At 43.8% G+C, this 17,281-nt stretch overlaps 1 protein-coding gene across 1 annotated transcript in view; it reads left to right on the plus strand.

Annotated features, from left to right (window-relative positions):
- The first annotated feature begins 5,025 nt into the window (after nucleotides 1-5,025).
- The window catches only part of LOC124172779 (acetylcholine receptor subunit alpha-like), a 463,254-nt gene continuing 450,998 nt past the window's right edge, over nucleotides 5,026-17,281 (plus strand). The window contains exon 1 of the mRNA XM_046552276.1: nucleotides 5,026-7,274. Within this exon, the coding sequence (XP_046408232.1) occupies nucleotides 6,978-7,274 (297 nt within the window). The 5' untranslated portion in view covers nucleotides 5,026-6,977. The remainder of the gene's footprint in view (nucleotides 7,275-17,281) is intronic.

The following is a 17,281-nucleotide window of genomic DNA, read 5'->3' on the forward strand; positions in this document are numbered from 1 at the left end:
GCACCATTTTGCTTTAAAATTGTCTAAAATATGCTGCTTACGGTTTTTCCAACCTAATTCGTAAAATGTTTTATTTTTTCAGGCGGTATAAATAACCCCACTTGCTGAAAGAAACAGCTGCGAATCGGAGTTACAATATGGACGCCAACTGTCTGCAAATTACATTCAGGTATGGTAGAAGTAAAAAAAAAGTACATTGAAAAGATGATTAAAACTTTATTTCATCCAAAAGTGTACTTTTCATAAATATTTAATCATTTTTATGCTCGTAGAAAATACATAAGATTAGATTTTGATACCGTTAACAGCAAGTTTAGCCATGAGACCACGGGTCGTTCTGGGAAAAGTGTTTGATGAATGCGTCATTTAAAAGGATTACTTATGGTGACCGAGGGATCGAAATATATTTAAAATCGCTAGCAGAGATTTTTCTGAGTGGAAATGGGTCTATATATTCAAATGCTGTCAAAATGACATGATTGAACTACCTGCATGATCGTACCATTAGATATCATCAGCAAGTCTGACGCAAAAAGGCACGTTAACAAAGGACGACAGTGAGACCGACCCTATCAGCGGTCGGAACGCTGAGCCCACTTGCTCCCCATATCCTCCAAGAAAGGCGCTCATTAACAGTACACCCTCTCGCTATATCGGTCTTTTTCGGTGACTCATTGCCCCTTCAAAACGTATTATATCATCTTGAAATTTTCTTGGCACATCAAATAGACTTTATACCTGAGAAAATACCGAGGTATTATTTTCAAATTTGAAATACATGCGAGTTCAATGCGCCCTGAGAATTTCGAGGCTATTAAGTAATTTTTAAACGAGCAACGCACCACAAGAAAGGATCGTTCGAATTGGAGGATTTGTTCGAAAATTCCTTCATTAGCCGAGCATATTTGTACACAGCACTGCTGACTGATGATCCCGATATTCGTATTATTGCAACTGTGCAAATCCCTGTACAGCGCTTTTCAATGTTTCTGAGCCATTCGTCTTTATAGCGCATCCTTTGAGCCATTTTTCCTGCTGACCGAGGGGTCCCGAGTTCATATCCCGGCTGAATCATCCGAACATTCCCAAACGAAATCCTCGAAAGGTGAGGAGGCGACCTCTATCTGCGTTGAGGTTATCTGCGAGATCATAGTGTGATTGATTCCATTCGCATGGGTCATGGAGATGAGCAGTTAAAAATGAACGATTCATTCTTGAGCGTAACAGTTGTGCTGTTTAGTGAGAGCGATCAAGTGACGCGCTCGGCCGATGCGTTGCCATGACACCACGTGACAGTGAGCGCGCGCCTTTCCTCTTCATCTGTTTTCTCCGCTCGCTTCCATTTCATAGTCAGAAGAGAGCGACGGAGGCATTTGCTGAACCGCGGTTCAGCCCCCTCGCTGATTACGAGCTTTCCTCCGACGCGTCGCGTCGTATGCGGCGGTTTTGGACGACGGATGGATTAGACTCGAAGCCAGGCCCACGTGCTCGAGGGAAGAGAGGAAGGGAAAGGAAAGAGGGAGGGAAAGAAACCGTAGGGGGAGGGGGAGGATAGCACAATGGTGTGGGAGCTTCTGCTGGAAAACGCGTGTCAAAACAAGCGATGAGGGTAGTACGGGAACATAACACAGTGTATAGACCAGTGGCGTAGCGAGGGGGGGTTTTGGGGGATAAACCCCTCCCCCCCCCAGAGATCAGAGAAATTTTTAAATTTAATCCATTTCACTTAATAAGATTGATATCACTACTAGAATAGTGTAAGGATAAATAAAATAATCCCCAGAAAGCCGTAAAAACTGCCCATTTTGAAACATTTATCTTCAAATTCCGCAATTTCTTGGTCTCGTACCTACCGCTTATCCTGGTGGGTATTCCATACCCCCACACACCCCGGTATTAGTTGCACCTAAACCCCCCCAGCCTTAATTCCTCGCTGCGCCCCTGTTACAGGCAGCCCTGATCTGGGGAAGGTTGACATCAAGATACCTGCAGGAATGCGTTTCAGTTCAATCTTCACCAGAAAATATCTGAAGAAAGATTTCGTGCTTTCCCGGCGAATAGACTTACATTAGTGAAGAGTTCTCGGGATCGCCATCAGGCAGTTTTGCAGTTCCTGACCCGGTGGCGATCCCGAGAACTCTTCACTTAGAAAATATCTGCCTGCCTAATAAGCTTCTCAAGACCGTTTCGTCTTGGAGGACATGCAGCCTCAAAAGTCAACTTCTCTAGAATTACTGCTGTCAGGTGCATAGGTGAAGTCAGTAAACTATTGGCTTGATATTGATTGAGTGAATGTCGGCTTAAACCACCTAATCATCTCATTATTTTTATTTACAATTGTTATTTATATTAACTATTTACTGCTTATTGAGCTTAGATTTTTATTTTTTGTGTTCTTCCTAAAGTTATTAGAAATGCTCTCTTTTTTTATGCTTCTCACATTAAAATGTTGTTTTGTGAACGGTGGATCCGTTGAAAACGATAAATAAAAAGGAGAAGGCCTCAAATAATCTAGAGAAAGTTTGATTTATGCAGTCATTTGTTGGCAAATGTTTTCAAAAATGTTCAACGCGCGGGAATTGATGCAAGCGATCCACTCACTGTGATAATTTTCTGTCGAACATTTGTATTCGCGAGGAAACTTGTGGGAAAAAATTATGATTTGGGCATATTTTGTCATCACTGCAATAAAATTCGGTAAAATTCAAATCTCATTTTCACATAAAATTTGGAGCGCTCTGCAGTCAGCGACTCGAGTAGCAACTACAGTGAATCAATTTAAATACAAGGCTGATATTCATGACACATACTTATAATAATAATAATAATAATAATAAAATGCCTTTATTCGGGCGAGCTTGAGACTGAGAAGTCCCCTCTTCCACCTAACCCCTCGATAACGTCAATGCAAACATATTAAAAATGGTAGACAAACTTTTACAATACAAAGAATATACACTGTTTGTGAAATGTCAAAAATATAAACAGCTATATGTGAAATTTTTGCGTAAAAATGATTTCTGTTTGTGGGAAAAAACGTAAGGATAAGGGTGTAATATCCTTCAGCGAAAAAACCCACTGCAGGAAAACGCCCACACAAGAAGGGGGCCGTGAAAAACCTGCGAAAACCGCACTTTCGGGTGGATGAATTTTTCCCCAAAGCAGTAAAAGAGGTGCGGTTCGTTTTTCAGGTTTACTTACGTGTAGATTCAATGTTGCCAGTATGGTCCTCCACATTTCAGCAGCGCATTCCGGCAGACGCGTTGAAGGAGGCTCGCTCAGGATATAGTATGTATTGATGAATTTCGGAAGTATTCTGGACGTTGAAACCCCGGCGAAAATGTAGCGAAGAATACATCGACGCAAGGTAATTCATCGGAAAAATGCTGCACCATGGGCTATTGCAATTTTTTTGCAAGATATTGTTTTAGTTATTACTTTCATTTTTGGCGCCCTTTCGCGAAAATGACTGAGTTGGCTAACCAACAAACATTTTCAAACTAAGCTAAACAAGATATGGGTTGCCATTAGAGCAAATGCAAGTATTCTCAATAATATTTATGTACTGAGCATCTTATAAAAAAAGTTTGATGTGGAAAACCGTGCGGTTTTACACAGCGTTTAGTACAGGACAGTAAGAAATATATGTATTTTCAAATGCTCACAAAAATGATGCACTTCATGAAACATAAGCATGAAATTCAGAGATCTCCGGAAATGCAGGTTTCTAATGAGCGGGAGACCATGAGAGACGAGATTTTATGCATATGTATTATATATTAAGTATATTTTAACACTGAACGTTCATGCAATCACTTCAGCGTGATTTTATTTGATTTGAGCTTAGTTTCTAAAGGCCTGGTCACACGATGCATGAACCCGTGCGAGTTAATGTCTAAATGTATGAACGCGTGAATGAACACAAAAATGCACCGTGTAACCACCCAACTTGTGCGAATCCATGCACAGGAAATAGAGCCTGTTCTTTGTATTATTCAATTTGGTTCATGCATCACCTAAACGTTCCGTTCCGCTCCACACAAATAGTTCATGCAAACAAACTTAAGGCCTGGTTACACGGTACATTAACACGTACAAGTTAATGTACGTTTGCGTGAATAATTTTGGTGGACCGGAACGGAACATGTACGAATGCATAAACCAAATTAGAACAGGTTCTATTTTCCGTTCATGCATTCGCACAAGTTGGGTGGTTACACGGTGCCTTTTGGCGTTCATTCTCGCATTCATCCATTTAGACATTAACCCGTACGTGTTATTGTACCGTGTAACCAGGCCTTTAGACTCGCACGGGTTACTGCACTTTGTAACCAGGCCTTAAAACACGAATTCTAACTCAAAATCAACTTGAGTGTGATACCTGAAGCACTGTGAAGGAAGACTCTAGTATTGGGTGAGGTTCTGGGCCATCGTGGTTCTTTTTCGGCTAAAATGCATTTTAAGATCGAAGTAAGTTTTCGGCAATGCAAAATACGCCGTCTGCTCCGTAATCCGAGGTCAGAGATGGTTTTAAATGTAAACCGTGCAAATGACTGGGTGCGAGGGAATTTTTCGTGGGAAGGCCCACATAGGGGTGGGTAAAGGGTTGGCCCACACAGGATGCCAAGGGGGAGGGGGCGGCCACGCCCCCCACGGCCCGCACCCCACCCCCCTCTCGGCGCGAGGGGAGGGAGACCCACCCCTCCCTCTCCCTCCTGTCTCGGCGTGTCTGAGGGGAAGGCCACCCCTCTCCTCCCCTCCCCTCCCACACCCCTCCCTCCCTCTCTCTCTCTCTCACACAGAGGCGCGCGAGCGGTGTGGCGCGGGAAGGAGCGGCAGCAGCGGGAGTCGTTGGTCGGCTGTGGACGAGACCGGAGCGACGACGCATAGAGAGAGGAGAAAGGCCACCGCCGCACTCCGTGAATTTCCAGAGGGAGGGTGGGGGGTGAGTGCCTTGAGGTGCGAGGGGGTGGGTGGGTGGCGGGGGGTGGTGCATCGCGCCGTTGCAGGGAGGGAGGGAAACAGCAGAGTAGCGGGAGCCGCAGAGAGAGGGTCTCGACGACGCGATAACAAGAGCGAGAACGCATTTCGATAAAACGCACGCGCGTGCCTGCGCGCCATTCCGCACGAGGGAGACGCTCACATGTCTGTCGCAGGGAAACCACCGCGCTCTCCGGTACCAGAGGGTCGCTGGTTCGATTCTCGCCGCCGCTTCGGTGGGGGACCGCTGCGGCAGGAGGTGAGCAAGTGACGGATCGCCCCATTTAATTGAAGTCTCCCGACGTCAGCTTCGATTTCACCGCCGCCGATAAGGGTTCCTCTGGTAAAGGTGCTGGATTCACCTTCCAAATGTGCGTGTGCTTCGATTGACGATCGGTCGAGAGATCGCAGAGAACGATACGTACGGAGTCTGCTGGAAGGAGGTCAGCGAGAAGATGCGGGCAGATCAGGAAGGAAGACCGGAAGTAATCACGATGAGAGCAATGCACCGAATCACATGGAAAACGTGCAAGAATCGAGCATTTGCGCCTTTGCTGGTGCAGCATTGATTTTTTTTTCCTAGCAAAAAGAAGTGCATCCAAGTGACGAACCTGAGTGTTTAGTCCATTTTTCCTCGTGAAAAGTGCTCAAGACGAGTTCCACTCGATATTTTCACGTAGGGAGATCCAGGGTCCGATTCAGATCCTGAAGACTTTAAATATCAACCACGCTGGAAGGGTCGAGGTGAGGTCTTCGGGGGGACTAGGAGGAGGGGGACACCACAATCGGGGCAGCAGGGGTATGAGGGGGCTTGTGGTGTGGGTGAGGTCGCAAGGTTGAGCCACGCGTACCCCAAGGCCACATTCTTGGCCCTCCAGGAATTCAAAGACTACGAAGGAGAGGGGAATCCCCTTTTGCCCCCGTGGTAGCAGATCAGAGGGCGGACGGAACATGAGGCTTTGCTGAGGAGGCACGGTGCCTTCTCACGACCGAGCGTGCAACAACCAGGGCCCAGGGGCGTGTCTCCGCCTTTGTGTCGCCGCACATTCCTCCGCACCACGCGGAAATTTTGACTCCGGAAGAAAATATACGTACATCCCCTTCCCGTGGGTGAATTCCGAAGAACCCACCCCTCCTACCTATTCATCCCTTTACACCGCCTCCGTATCTTAGTCACTCGCTACACTCCCTTTAGGAGATCCACTAAATTTTCCCTCCTTTCTCCCATTTGTCTTTTAAGTAGCAACCACCCGTCTTTCGGAGAGAATAGAAACGTGTTCAGTAATTCAAGAATTTCAAGTTCCGTGAGAGGTCGGAGAGGCATCAAATAGGGACAAATTCTAATAGATATTAATATATATTGATACTTGTTGTAGTTGTGAATTGTTAACAACGCTCCGCTGTTAAAACTTTAAACCACATGTGATGGTGTGAATCGAGAACGAGGTGATCCCGAATCCTTCCTTTCGACTTAAGGTGTGAATCGAGTGGAAGACTCGTTTTGTTTGAATATTTCGGGATCCACAATTCAAAGCGACCACCAGGGGGTGGACGCCGGTACTCGAGAAAACCACGTTTCGTGTTTCACATCATTCACTTCGTCTCCGTGAGACGGAAAAACGCCACATCTTCCCGAATACAAAGTGTCTCCTTAAGAATAACGTAAACTTTCGAGCAAAAAAGTTCGCGTCCCGAAAAAATAGGGATTCCTAGCTCAATTTCAAGCGCTCACCGTTTATTGTTCGAGCTTCACCTTAAGAAGGGGTGGACCATACCCGTTCGCCCGCTCCTGCCACCAGAGGACAGAGTAAACCGTGGTTCTTGGACAGTTTTTAGCGAACGCGATCTTTTGGGGAAGAAGTGAAGATCGAAATCTTGGGCCGATCCAACGGACTCCAGCGGGATGGAAGGCCTTCGCCTAGTCGCCATGACCCCTTGACTCTCCATCAACCCCCCTTCTCTTTCTCCTCCCATCTTTCCTCCTTACCCTCTTCATCATGGAGGAACCCTCCGCACCGATCGCGAACGGCCCCCAGCCAACGCCGGCCTCGTCGGCGGGCGGCCCGCCGCCGGACCCGGCGTCTCGCGGCGGCGGCGCCTGCTGTCGCTCCGGCCTGTGGCTGTTCGCGCTGTCTGCCCTGGCGGTGCACGGCGCCGTCGGAGGTAACCCGGACGCCAAGCGCCTCTACGACGATCTCCTCTCCAACTACAACAAGCTGGTCCGGCCCGTGGTGAACACTTCGGACGTCCTCAGGGTCTGCATTAAGCTCAAGCTGTCGCAACTGATCGATGTGGTAAGTGGAGCGTCACACTTTCTCACCCTAAAACTGTTTGTGTTTCTTTTAATATACTCGTGGCTCCTGCTCCACTTTTCTCTAGGGCATTTACACCCCTTTTTTTTAAGCGGTTGCTATCCCATAGCGGCGAAATCGATGGTTTAAATACCCAAATAGTGGTATTTGTGAAATAATTGAAGACATGAGTGTCAGAACCATATAATAACCAATTTTTTCAAAAATGAGATTCCAAAAAAACTCACGCGACCCCTCCTCCCCCACACCATTAGGCATTGCTATTTTCAGTTCAGCAAACATAGTTAAAATCTTAAGTTCTACTCTCAGAGTGGTAAAACCTTTTTTTTTCGAGACTACAACGTTGGTAATTATCTGCTTCTTGCACTCATGTCTTCGATTACAATAAACGGGAACTATTTCCTGCATCCATCGATTATTTTTGCGATTCGTACAATGGGTTAAATCGTGTACGGCATCAGCATGTTCACCATACTATCCAGCACTAATTCTTATTATGAGAGTAGCGAAGATGTTAGCGCCTACTATTCTAGTCGCTAGCTTGTGTCAGATTTTTCCTCTCATTAGCAACGATAGAACTCGGATAATTGCTCAGGTCTCAACCACTCCCTTTAAATTGCCGCTGATGTTTCTCTTCTCTTCTGTCCATACCGCGAGGCGGAAGCATTCAATTTCGTTGCATTTCCCCGTGAACATTTCTTCAGCCTCAAACTTGAATATATCAAGTGGGCGGAAAGCATACTAATCTCTGTTCTACATTAAATCTTGCGGATTCCAAATGCAATATGTAATTTTTTTGATATGCTTTGAGCTTCTCTTTTAGTAATCTGCGTAAAAAAAAGGTGCAAAATATGTCCATGCTGAAGATAATTTTTTGGGGTTTTTGGGGCATTGGTTATCCCATAATATCTGAGCGTAGTTAATTTAATTTGAATGGAAGAAAAATATTTTTGATTCCACTCACTTTCGCTGAAAATTATAAATTTTCCACATTTTCGACGGTCATTTTCATTTCTTTTGAAATACCATATTTTGATCACTGACCTGCTCCAAAAATCTCTCAAAATATTCTGTTATTAATTCGTCTCAATATATTTACTATTGAGGCCAAATGTAGCCTTTAGATTAAAATTCATATTTTTACATACAATCTCATATTTTACAACGTAATGCTTTCGTGTCGCTTGGCTTGCTCATCCCATAATCATTGAATGTGTGGCCAAGCGCGGATTATTATCGGACAGGTGGAAAATATAAGTCGTAGCACTCTTCTGTAAGATTCACTATTTATATTGAATTAGCGCGGCTATGGTTGCATTGCATAGTTACTTCTGGTAACTATTTACAGCATATAAAATCAGGCGTTGACCGTTGTCATGTATTTTCATTATGTTAAATAAAAAGTATTACGGTCCGTAAGGTTCACTATTTAATAATTTCAATAGATTCGGGCTTCAATTCGAGGAAGTTAGACATATTTAAACAAATAAAAGATCGTAGCACTTTACCACAAAATTTATTTTACTGCGTACAACGCGTTGTACAAGACTTGTACTAGATGATGGCTCAGTGAACCGATATTTTACTTATTAAACTTAGTGCTACGATATTTTATCTATTTAAATATTCCACTATTAATGCTTAATGGGCACCCTGGTTTTATATCACATCATCATATCATAGCTATGTATTGTAACTATATGGAAGATGTAAATATATTATTAATCCGGCTTCTTGCCCATTAAACATTAATGTGAATTTAAGAAGCGTAATACTTTGTTTTCTACAATGCAAAGGTATCACAAAGGTTTAAGACTAATGTTTTTCGTAACATTTCCACGTATATTGAGAGACACGAATGTTGAATGATTATATAGTTCTTCCATTTTCCCGAATATACTACTTTGCATGCTTGGCCTACCAACTCGCAATTCAGATGCATACATCCTTCCTTTGGCATTAAATCGGAAATCCGTTGCACCAAGCGAGATATGGGTCAGGAGAGTCGCAATGGGTTGCTATGCGACTCAAAAAGATCACGAGCTTACCACCGATCGTGCCAGCACTTTTTCAGCCCTCCATCTACTTTCACTCGCTTGCTGCATTTAAAACCACAGATGAAACAAAGCTGAAGAGATTAACGTATGGAATTGCATATTACGTAGTGTATTATTTTTCCAAATATCTAAAGCAAAGATGCCTTACTCTGGTTTACACCATGACATTTCGCCGCACGAAGAGGTATTCCTTTTTCCTCGGGCAAGAGACTTTGATTAATGCAAGACGGGACTTATACACTTAATTACTCTAAGAGTACTCTTCAAAATACTCGAGGGTGTCGTAAATGGTAGGGTCTGGCTTAAAAAGTCTTAAAAAAATCATCGGCTAATTTTTTATGTCATAGGGTCACTGTTTCGCAAAGAATCGCCTGACTCGATCCCGCTGGAACTTTGTAGTAAAATCACCAAACGCGAATCTTTATTTTCGAACTGCCTGTGTTTTGACACCCCCGTAATAAAATGTGAGGTAGTCAGCAAATGTTGATTGATACGCCCTCAATGCATGCAACTCCCCTTGCTTGGGAAAGTTGGAAGAACAATTGTCAAACGCCTCTTGGACCTATTTTTTTGCTTCATAGAGGCGGCTGAATATCAGCATAAAATCGATTAGTGCTGACATTCAAGGAAGGCACTTTGGTAAGGTACGCACCGTGCATGGAGATATGGAAGAAAGCATAGTAGGATCAAGCGTTGGTGTCTGCGTCAATAAGGTGCGCTAGATGATTGCGAATCGTGGCAGATAAAAGTTTGTACTTCTCTTTCCGGCAGAATGGAACAAATGGTGGACACATCGATGTATGTTAATTTCATTTCCAGAACATCCTTACTTTAGTAAATTTATCGTATCACTATTTGATTTTTTCCACTTGGATGTGTTTTATCTCAGAGATTTAAATCCGCTTAGTGTTATTCATCTGTCCTCCTCATTCCTGTACGAATTTTGCCGCTATTTTTTTCCTATAACTCATTTTCATCTTAGCACACCAATCAAAGGAAAGATATTCTTAAGCCCTCCGTTTTCCCCCTTCCCGAGCTAGTATCTTTTACCCCCAGACTTTCTCTTCCTCCTTGTATCCTACTTTTTTCATCACAAGTGCGTATCTCTGAGTCTTCCGCGGAGGACTTTTTATTCAAATTTTCTCTAATTATTTTCCCTCATTTGCCACTTCTTATGACATGGTCCACATCCGCCGTTGTGTCCTTCTTTGGTGCATTGGTACCCCACAGTTCCCTTCCATTTACTATTTTCCGGTAGCACTCCTCATATCTCACCCAATCTCCGTCCATTCGATCCTTAGCACCTGGCCCCAGCACCATAACAGGTCTCGAGGACTTCAGGGTCTTCTCTGGTCAACCTTACCAATTGTCCAACCTTCTGAGACATCCATCACCTCAGAGAGCGGCCTAATCTAGAGATTCATTATATTGGAAAATAGTTTGAGAATTTCTCCAATTTTAAAGGGATATTTGTGTTTTGTGGCACAGCAGGGGAATCCGCACTTGCCTCAGTACGATCAGCAATACGAGGGCATTCGCCGTCTTGGGTAGTCTATGGTAAGGGTAGATATTTGTAACTGGATTAAACTGTCTCATACAGGGGATGCGAGATGTAGTGATCAGCACATGACGTATTGTGACACCTTAATCCTTTTCCGGTTCTCGTTGCTTATCTCGTACAGCTGTCAAAACACGTGTCGCACGGGGTTAAATGAATCAGCCAGGTATTTTCTTGGTTTTGGCTTTCGCGGTTCAAACTTGATTGAAATAAACTCTTTTTATGTCAAACGGCGTGATCAGCACGGTCAAACTGACGCCATGCGACCCCTGGTGGTCGCTTCTTCCAAGGGAATGGCGCTGCACGCCATAGCAGGTGGCTCCGTGTAATCCTCATGTCGGGCTGTACGCCGGGATGGAAGAAGGGAGGGGGAGAAATTGTGGATTTCTCCATTTTCCGGGTTATCGCCGCGTTTCGTGGTCAGAGGTGACGACAGTTTCGCCAGGATTCCACCAGGCGTCTTCAGGTCAAAGTGGTGCTTTCGGATGCGGAGAATAAAGATCAATCTTTTGACATATTGAGAAAAATACTACAATAAAAGATAATTTACTTGCCCTGTGCGGGTGACTGAAAATTCTTTCAATGCCATGTCTCACGTAAATACTTCTCAAGCCGATAAATTCAATGAGTCAACTAAAATATTAGCGGGGCGGTGAAGGCAGACATCTATTTGAACTTAATACAGTATTAAAATGTAGCGCAAGTCAACTGGCGCCCATAAAAAAATAAAATGCACACGTCCGATATATCGGACGCTATGCACTGATGGGTTAAAAGTGACCTTAAATTCATCTACAATATCGTCAACTCGGTCACAGATTGAACTCCTTCCTTTTCTTAATTTCCCTCCCGCCCTCCGCTCACCCACTCACTGCTCCACATTATGCTCAGTTCCCAGATCGCCACTCATTCAACGCTCACTTTTTCCCGCCTCCCCCCTCTCCTCTTCATTCCCTCCCCCCTCTCCTCTTCATTCCCTCCCCCCTCTCCTCTTCATTCCCTCCCCCCTCTCCTCTTCATTCCCTCCCTCCGAGCCTTGATCCCTTTTCCCCATCCCCGAGAATCTTTACAAACTTTTGGCTCTATCTCACTTCTCTGATCATCGAATTCATTACTTACAATACATTTCCAACCACTATTCATTGTTACGTACTTGTTTTCAGTATTTTAATGCATTTATTAATTCTCGTTATATTTTATGGAGGTATTATGATTCTCGATATATTTTAAATAGGTATTCTCTTTTTGCTGGGCCACTGTAAATTGGAAATCTTACTGAACGTGGGCATTTTCAATAAAATAAAAATAAATAAAATAAAGTACTAGTAGTTTTGTGGGCTAAAGGGAGACGCCAAATCCTCAACCATAGTTACTACACAAAATTCATATATTCTGCCCGGGCGTTAAGGCCTATTTTCGAGTTCCCAATTCCTATGGGATGGCTCGTTAACACCCAAAATCGCAGTCAATTAAAAGAATTCAGTGAATGGAATAAAAAAAAGTAACGGCTAATACATTCTCTCTCGTTCGGAACTTCTCTAGTGCTGTTTCAAACAAAAATGTGCCAAAGTTGCCGCCCAATTTTAATGAGTTATTATGATAACAATAATAATAATTATTTATATTTTTCCTAGGACTTATTCCTACGAGCATAGGATAAGTCAAAGGGTCCTCGAAGTGTGTAAAATCATATACACCAGCCATTTGAAGGCGACTGGTACGACATCAACAAAATACATGCAATTCATTAAAAAAAATAATACATAAATTAAAGTACTCCACAGCAGACACATAAATCAACGAAAAATAAATTATTTAGCGACCTCATCAGTTATTCAGCTGAGTAAAAACTGCTATTAATTGACGTGATACTGCAGTTGGTTTTTTTTTTAAAGGTGGATGTAGGTTTTTAGTTACTTTTGAGTCACTATTTTCTTATCATTAATTAATTCAATTTCATGCTTAAATAAATGAAAGGCCTCTGTATAGTTTGCCACTGAAGTAGTCGGTCTCAACACCAATCCGGGCTACACAAGTCCCACTACATACGTGCACCGAAGGATTACATTCAAAATATAGTTTCAGCCAGTTGGTTGGGAATGTGCGTGCGCAGTTGCATGCGCACGAAAAGTTAGGATGCTGGGACCAATGTATTGAAAATAGCATTCTATATTTCTCTTGGGCCACACCAGGTAAGATTCTCCCTATCTCCTTCCAAAATTTTGATGAGCGATTTTCATTATTTGGATTCGTGAATCCCTGAGGGCGAGTCGCTCATCCAAAACCTGGGAGGTATGAAAAATCCTATCCAATGTGAATACGGAAAACATTTCACTGCCATTGTTCGCTGGGAAAAATCAGACATTGCATAAAATGTATTACTTCAGCACTTCCTAGGATTAGCTACTTATGTTTAATGGACACAACTCTTGTTTCGTGACGTAGTTAGATCTTCAGGTGTTCGGTTATCATTGCGGCACTCGCCTGAAAATTAATGTAAGGAACGAAACCAAAGTGGTATCCATTACCTTGCCAAATGGAATACTTTAATTTTCAATTTTGAATAATGATTCTCCTTAGCAACGCATCCACTGTTTGCATGATCGAAGATTCTGTGGACTCTATCTCTAACCTCCAAGCGAATAAAGCCATCGCATGAGAGCATGTCGTCGCCAAGACAGTTCTTCAGACATTTATCCGAAACCCCTTGGTTGCTTGCGCCCGGAAAAATGGAGAAATTCCAGCAAGAAGCATTGCCATTGTCCTTGTTATGCTCGACGCGCTTTCTTGCTCCAGGATATCTTGAGAGAGTGTGTTGAAAGGGAAGGGGGGCAGGGGGAAGGAGAGCGGTATCCCTCGAATGAGAGAGAGAGAGGGGGGAAAGGGGCGCGATTGCAGTGCGCTTGCGCTGAAAGAGAGAGAAGGGAGGGAGGGGAGGGGGGGAGAGTGCACTAGGGTATGAACCCCCATCCCCAACCCCTACCGTCCCATTTTTTTGGAACGTTACGTAACGGAGTCCTGCAGAAGCATCGATGATACATCTCTCTCCTTCTCTGGAGCAGCCAGCCCTTCCCCTTCGCCCCTTCTCCCGCCAGTTAACAAGAGGGGGAAAGGGGTGCTTTTCGGTCACGCTTGCAACTCCCCCAGTCACTCATTGTGTGCCGCTCTCTCACACGGATATACCCCGTTCACACTACGTTGATCGTTACGCGCGTGACCCACCCGCGAGCGTTCACTCGGCGCCTGAATAGATGAGGCCTGTATTACCAGCGGGGTACTCGTGAAGTCTTCTCAGGCAATCAGCCAGGTCAAGATGGCCATTGCTGCCATCGTCTTCAGGGCTACTTCAGACCTATTCGACCTGAAGATGACGGCAGAGAAGGCCATCGAAACGTTTTGCAACAATGACCACCTTGACCCGGCTGATTTCACGAGAAGACTTCATCTTCAATATTCAGCCAGGGAAAGCACCATATCCTTCATCGCAGCACTTCATAATCCCCGAGAAGAGACCATCTCACATTCGTTGAATGTAAGATTTATATGATTTGTTGGCTTTGTTACACATTGATGCTATGAATTCCCATCGAGAAAAGTGGATACAGATGTTTGGCAGCGCCACGAGTGGCGATTTTGAAATCTGAATTTAATTCACGTTGAGCGACGGCTATTCTAGCGGCGAACTCGAGAATTCTCCAATGTAATATTCGCTGAAGTGTCGGGTTAGGAATCGCTAATTTCACGCATACAGATAAGCTATTTGCGGGACGCAGCGTTTTTTGTTCTAGGCACAGACTTGACTTGACTTTAGTTTATTTAACCTGGGTTGGGTGAGGCCAGGTGGCCCCATCTTCCCCCAACCCAGGGCTCTCTGTATAGAGTGTCATGTCATGACGTAGGGGTGGCTCGCAGGCCGGTAAAATGTCGGACTCTCGACAACAATTTAGGTTTCCTCTCTGGATCATCCGGCGATTAGGAGTCAAGCCTTTTTCGGGCAACGTGGTGTTGCCGTCGCTGGAACGCCCCAGTTTTAGCCATATGTAAAAAGAAGGCATTAGTGAATAAATAAATATTTGAACATATAAATGCACAAATAAATAATTAATTCGTTTGAAACCATTAAAAGTGAGAGAAGAGAGGGATGAAATGTTGCATAAAACTTTAGATAGCTTAAAACATTATGACAAAATAAGTATAGTACGGAAGGATCGACAGTGTAAGGATCGACGTGGTGTGCGCGAGGTATCGTGAGAGTGGAAGGGGAGGGTGCAAGAGAGACAAAGAGAGAGAGAGAGCAACACACACACTCTCTCACTCACTCACTCTATCTCTCTCCGATGATGAACGCCGCTCCGTGCGCGCGACGACTTCGACAAATGACTCTCGGTCGCCGCACCGCTCCGGATCGCGGCGTTCGGGCGATAAGTGAGAGCCCCTGCGAAGAGGGATACGCTGACGGCGGTCACTCTCCCAACCCACCCACCCATCGTCCGCTGCCAACACACCCCAACCACGGGGGCGAAGGGCGGCCCTGTCCCCCCCCCCCCACTGAATGGCCCTCAGTGTGTTCAGTAATGCTCCTCCGGAAGAAAATCACTCGACAGCGTTTTTTACCGCCTCCTCCGCTATTCTTACCGCTGAGATTACGCGGACGTTTCATCCATCCTTCTGAGCTCATCCAAAATCCGTTTAAGTTGCCCGTGTATTTCCGAGGTCTTCCTCACTTCCAACATCGTAGGTATTTCATTGAGGATTGTTACGATAGTTTATATTTTTCAAATCAGCAAATATTAAAGTTTTCAGTTCATCTTCCCCTCAAGGTCTTATTATTAGTAATATTTTTGCGTACCAAGCAGTGAGAGCTCCCCGTGCTCTCCTTTGAATCCAAGGCAGATTTCTGTGCGATTCCATCTTACGAGGATTGATCCCTCCCTTACGACAGGTCTTATATTGCGTTTTTTTGTTGAAGGAATACCTGTTTAAAAATCACTCTATCATCTTGAAATTAATAGAGTTGCCATTTGACATAATTTGCCGGTTTCCATAATATTTAAAGAATTGCTTCTGAGAAAATACTCAGGCAAACTGAAAGCTATTGATATCCTTACAAGAACAATGACTGTAAGGATTGTTCCAAGGGATATTTGTGACCTTTTTTTTAAATTCTCGATTGAGAGACGTATTGAGAAATAAAAATAAATGAATATTTACGATTTTCGATCGTTACACGCAGCTAAATATCACCTATCTTTTCACAGATTAAGTTGGTGACGTCAAGAGCTCATGTCGAGTGGTTTACAGCTTCTCAGCTACTTCTCGGCCACGCGCGTCTTCTTTTTTTTTGTGGTTTACGCTCTCTTTCCATTGATGAAAATATTTCTTCAGACAAGTTTATGAACCAGAACAATAATGGCGTCACATATCTTAGGATAGCGGGCGGTAAATTTCGCGTTTTTTTGTTTCAAACTGATGACGCTCGTACATAATATCCAATATGCATTCGCACTACCACGGCAACATAAAATATTGAGGGTGCGTAGAGTGGCTGTTGCAAGTATTTACAGTTTATTCGCGAAAAATTGGGCGACACTCTATAGCCTACCGTACCTATTCCATTTCAGAAAACAGGGGAGGGAGTCAGCGTCCACTAAGAGCCATGCATGAATGTTTTTCATGACGTACGTCGGACATATACCCCTCCAAAGTTCCCTCCTCTCCTCCCCCTCTTTCCCCTCTAGTGTGACGTCATCTGCCAACTTTTGAACTTTACCTGTTTCACAAATAAATAAATGTCGCGTCTGAGAATGAATTGAGGCCAAATTTTTAAAACTGACATCCTGGAAAACATTGCCATAAGACTCAGCATGCCTTGAAAATAGCCTCGTTTCAGGCAAGAATTTGTGGAAAAAATTTAGTTTTTACCATGGATAAATGCCTTGAAAATTCCAAGATAGCTTCAATGAATAGATTGAACCTTTTAAAGGCCCGTGCAACTTTTTATTCGGTGAACTCCGTCCTGTTTCAACCCAAACAGTTGAATCTCATGAGAAATACTGACTACAAGGTATTTCCCCTGGGAATAAAAAGTGAGTGAGTGTTGAAAACGGTCGATGTTTATCAAATAACAAGTTTTGGGAGATTTACAAAGTCTCAACCTATTATCTAATCATTTATTCGAGTTTCCAGAAAGTTATCTCGCAAACTATTGAAGGTACTTAAGATGATGGCTTAAGTTGACTGGTAATACGTCACGACATAAGACCAATCTTGCGGGAGGAAAGCCCCGTTCACAAAAACTTTACTTGGTGTAACTTAACTTGCTGTACACAATGCCTATTAATGAAATATTTCTTCAATCGCAGTAAAAACCAATT

This window comes from Ischnura elegans, chromosome 1 (assembly GCF_921293095.1).
Source record: "Ischnura elegans chromosome 1, ioIscEleg1.1, whole genome shotgun sequence".
NCBI classification, from domain to species: domain Eukaryota; kingdom Metazoa; phylum Arthropoda; class Insecta; order Odonata; family Coenagrionidae; genus Ischnura; species Ischnura elegans.